Source organism: Mytilus galloprovincialis, chromosome 2, assembly GCF_965363235.1.
Source record: "Mytilus galloprovincialis chromosome 2, xbMytGall1.hap1.1, whole genome shotgun sequence".
NCBI classification, from domain to species: Eukaryota; Metazoa; Mollusca; class Bivalvia; order Mytilida; family Mytilidae; genus Mytilus; species Mytilus galloprovincialis.
Window position 1 is genome coordinate 48,910,741 of NC_134839.1, and position 3,509 is coordinate 48,914,249.

At 31.4% G+C, this 3,509-nt stretch overlaps 1 protein-coding gene across 1 annotated transcript in view; it reads left to right on the forward strand.

Annotated features, from left to right (window-relative positions):
- LOC143063744 (alkyldihydroxyacetonephosphate synthase, peroxisomal-like) overlaps positions 1–3,509 on the forward strand; it is a 28,146-nt gene that overhangs the window by 23,502 nt on the left and 1,135 nt on the right. Inside the window, exons 16-18 of the mRNA XM_076236106.1 lie at positions 593–682; positions 1,701–1,800; positions 2,859–2,916. Coding sequence (XP_076092221.1) covers positions 593–682; positions 1,701–1,800; positions 2,859–2,916 — 248 coding nt within the window. The remainder of the gene's footprint in view (positions 1–592; positions 683–1,700; positions 1,801–2,858; positions 2,917–3,509) is intronic.

A 3,509-nucleotide genomic window follows, 5' to 3' on the forward strand; every position in this document is an offset into this window, starting at 1 on the left:
GCCTTAGTTTTTCAAAAAATTAAAAAAATTTGTAAACAGTAAATTTATAAATATAACCATATCAATGTCAATTCATGTCAGCACAAAAAGTGCTGACTACTGGGCTTGTGATACCCTCGGGGAAATAAATCTCCACCAGCAGTGGCATCGACCCAGTGGTTGTAAATAAATTCATCATAGATACCAGGACAAAATTTAGTATATACACCAGACACACGTTTGGTCTACAAAAGACTCATCAGTGACGCCCGAATCTAAAAAAGTTAAAAAGGCCAAATAAAGTACGAAGTTGAAGAGCATTGAGGACCAAAATTCCTAAAAGTTTTGCCAAAAACAGCTAAGCAAAGTCAGAGCAATATTGATAGACTGAAATCTGGGCAAATTTGTGGTTTTGATGTGTGATTCTGATATTATTTATTTTCCAAAAGTATGACACATGGGGTTAACCTCCAAAGGAGACACAACCTCCATTTATTGAAGACCATTTGTTGACCTCCAAATGTCTTTTAATTTTAATTTGTTGTTGTTTTTTTACATATGCTGCACACTGTGACACCCCTTCTTTTAAGTATACATATAATATATTTTATAGATGTTTGGACTTGTGCAATAACGTGAAGGATAGACTATATAGAGAGTGTAAAGAACATGGTATTCAGTTTCCACCATATATAACATGCAGGTAAGAATAAGTAACTCCAGTAAGGACGCCTGGGTTATTATTATTTTGAACACTGTTTAAAATGCTTCTTTGGAATAGTGGCTTAACAAGTTAGCATATAATACTTTGTATGATAAGGTCATTAGAACATACAGGGGAATTGTTTACATGGTGAAGCTATTTTCCTGAATATTCACTAATAATGATGTTAGATATTATGCAACTTTCAACCAATTAATTTTTAAAAATGAATTTAATAGTTGATTAATAGTTATTAGCGTTTTGAGTTTAATGCAGAAGTTACAAGTAGTTTAATATAAAATATAAGATTTTTTTTTAAATGAATTATTAAAAAAGAATGTCAAAATCTTTTGTTGTTCAGTGGAGTGAGTTTTATATAACAGTTGAACAGACTTATTCTTGTGGCTTTTTTTTATGCCCCACCTATGATAGTAGAGGGGCATTATGTTTTCTGGTCTGTGCGTCTGTCCGTCCATTCATTCGTTCATTCCTTCTTTCATCTGTCCGTCCGTCCGTCCCGCTTCAGGTTAAAGTTTTTGGTCGAGATAGTTTTTGAAGTTGGAAGTCCAATCAACTTGAAACTTAGCACACATGTTCCCCAATTTATAATTTTAATGCCAAATTAAAGTTTTTACCCCATTTTCACGGCCCACTGAACATAGAAAATTATAGTGCGAAGTTCAGGTTAAAGTTTTGGTTAAAGTTTTTGGTCAAGGTAGTTTTTGATGAAGTTGAAGTCACATCAACTTGAAACTTAGTACACATGTTCCCTAAGGGTATGATCTTTTTAATTTTAATTCCAAATTAAAGTTTTGACCCCAATTTCACAGTCCACTGAACATGGAAAATGATAGTGGGAGTGGGGCATATGTTTACTATGGACACATTCTTCTTTTTCTATTGTTCCAGCTTGATTATGACAAATTTATATAGAAATGTTATTTTCTACATAAATTTCTATTTTTTGGGTAACACAGTCATATAATGCAGAAATGATATTTTGTATTTCTATTTTTAGGGTAACACAGACGTATGATGCTGGTGCTTGTGTTTACTTTTATTTTGGCTTTAATTATAGAGGCATTTCTAATCCTGTTCAAGTATATGAGGCAATAGAGGTATGTTATAATATATGTGGTTGGTTTTGAAGTTCTTGTACAATAGACGAATTTACACTTGTATTCAAATTTGTCCGGTATTATATAAGATCACACAAGTTCCCATAAACTTCGACATCACAATTTAAAAGATTTGATGTCACAAATAAAAAGTGATTGTTGCTTGACGTTTAAAATTCATATAGAGCAGATCTAAGGACATTTGGAGACAAAATTCAGCTAAATACCAAAAGTGTAAATATGTTGGGTGTTAATATGTTGGTCACATTACTTGTACACAATAATCTTTAAGAGCAACAACATTCAAACACAAGATCTACAAATACACCAATTTCATCAAACAAATTGGATGATGCCTTATTCCCTCTAATGATGATTTTTGCCTATTATCTTGAAAATATAATAGAGACTTAAAAACTGTATGCAGCAAAAACAATCAGCAATGCAAGATCTACAAAAGTGCTTATATGAACAAAACCATTGGAAGACTCCAGCTGATAGGAGATAGGAGCTATGGTCCTTAAGGTAGATGGACGTGGGGAATGATTTATCTAAATGTAGTTTATATCATGTTTTTTTACCCAAAATAGAATCAAACTTGTGGGTGGACAAGGCTTTTGATGTTACAGGTTGTGCAAAATTGTCTGATTTCGTATAGATTATGCATGGAAAACTCAATTCTAGAAGTATGATTAAAAGAAAACTACACCATAGAATTAAAAGATTAACTATGAGAAGATACCTCTTATAATATGGTTTCAGATAAGAAAATAAAATGGGGTCAGTAGACAGGTTTTCTTGCTACATTATAACATAGGTAACTTCCAACACATTCTATTATAAAAGTAACTTTATCTGAGTTATCTCTCCTTTTGTGGCAAAGTCCGAAAAAATATGTTTTTTTTTGGGGTAAAAAAAAGGTGATAAAATATGATAAAACACAAATTCTTCAATACTAACATTAAAATTCTTACACAGAATACAGGTAGTTCTTTTGTGTACTTCTAAGTTTGGGGATATGAAGATTTCTCACGAAGACTAACTTTATCTTTTTACAGAATTTAGCGAGAGAAGAGATCTTAGCAAATGGAGGAAGTGTTTCACATCACCATGGAAGTAGGTGTATTAATACAGTCAATTTTTGATTATCAACAGAATTATGGGAAAATTTTGGTTTGATCAGTAATTCCAGATGACTAATATTATCAAACATCACTTTTTGATTTAATCCTAGAATCTATTAGATTGAAATAGTTGTGGAGTTTCATTTCAGAATATAAGTTTATACATTGCAGAACACTTATTTAATTTTTTTTGGTATTTTGCAGTCAAAGCAGGATTTTTTCGGCTCATATTATGCATGACACTACCAGAAATAAACAAATACTTAGCATCTGTGAAAATTGTAATAGTTTTAGTATACAGTTGGGTAAAAAGTTCAGAAAGAAAACATTAAAGTATCTTTCCACACGTTATATATTTTATATCTAACTGCAACCTTCTGGTGAAAATTCCTTCTCAAATATCAAATTAATACTGTGGATATTTCCAAAATAAATAAACATCTGAACATGACTTATTTATTGTTGTTCTGGCTTTTGAGATCAGTTCCGATCAAAATGGCTGTATAAGTTGAAAATCAATTTGCCTATATATATCAGTCTATGATTAACATTTTTATATTAATACCTAATCATCTTGTGTTTCAG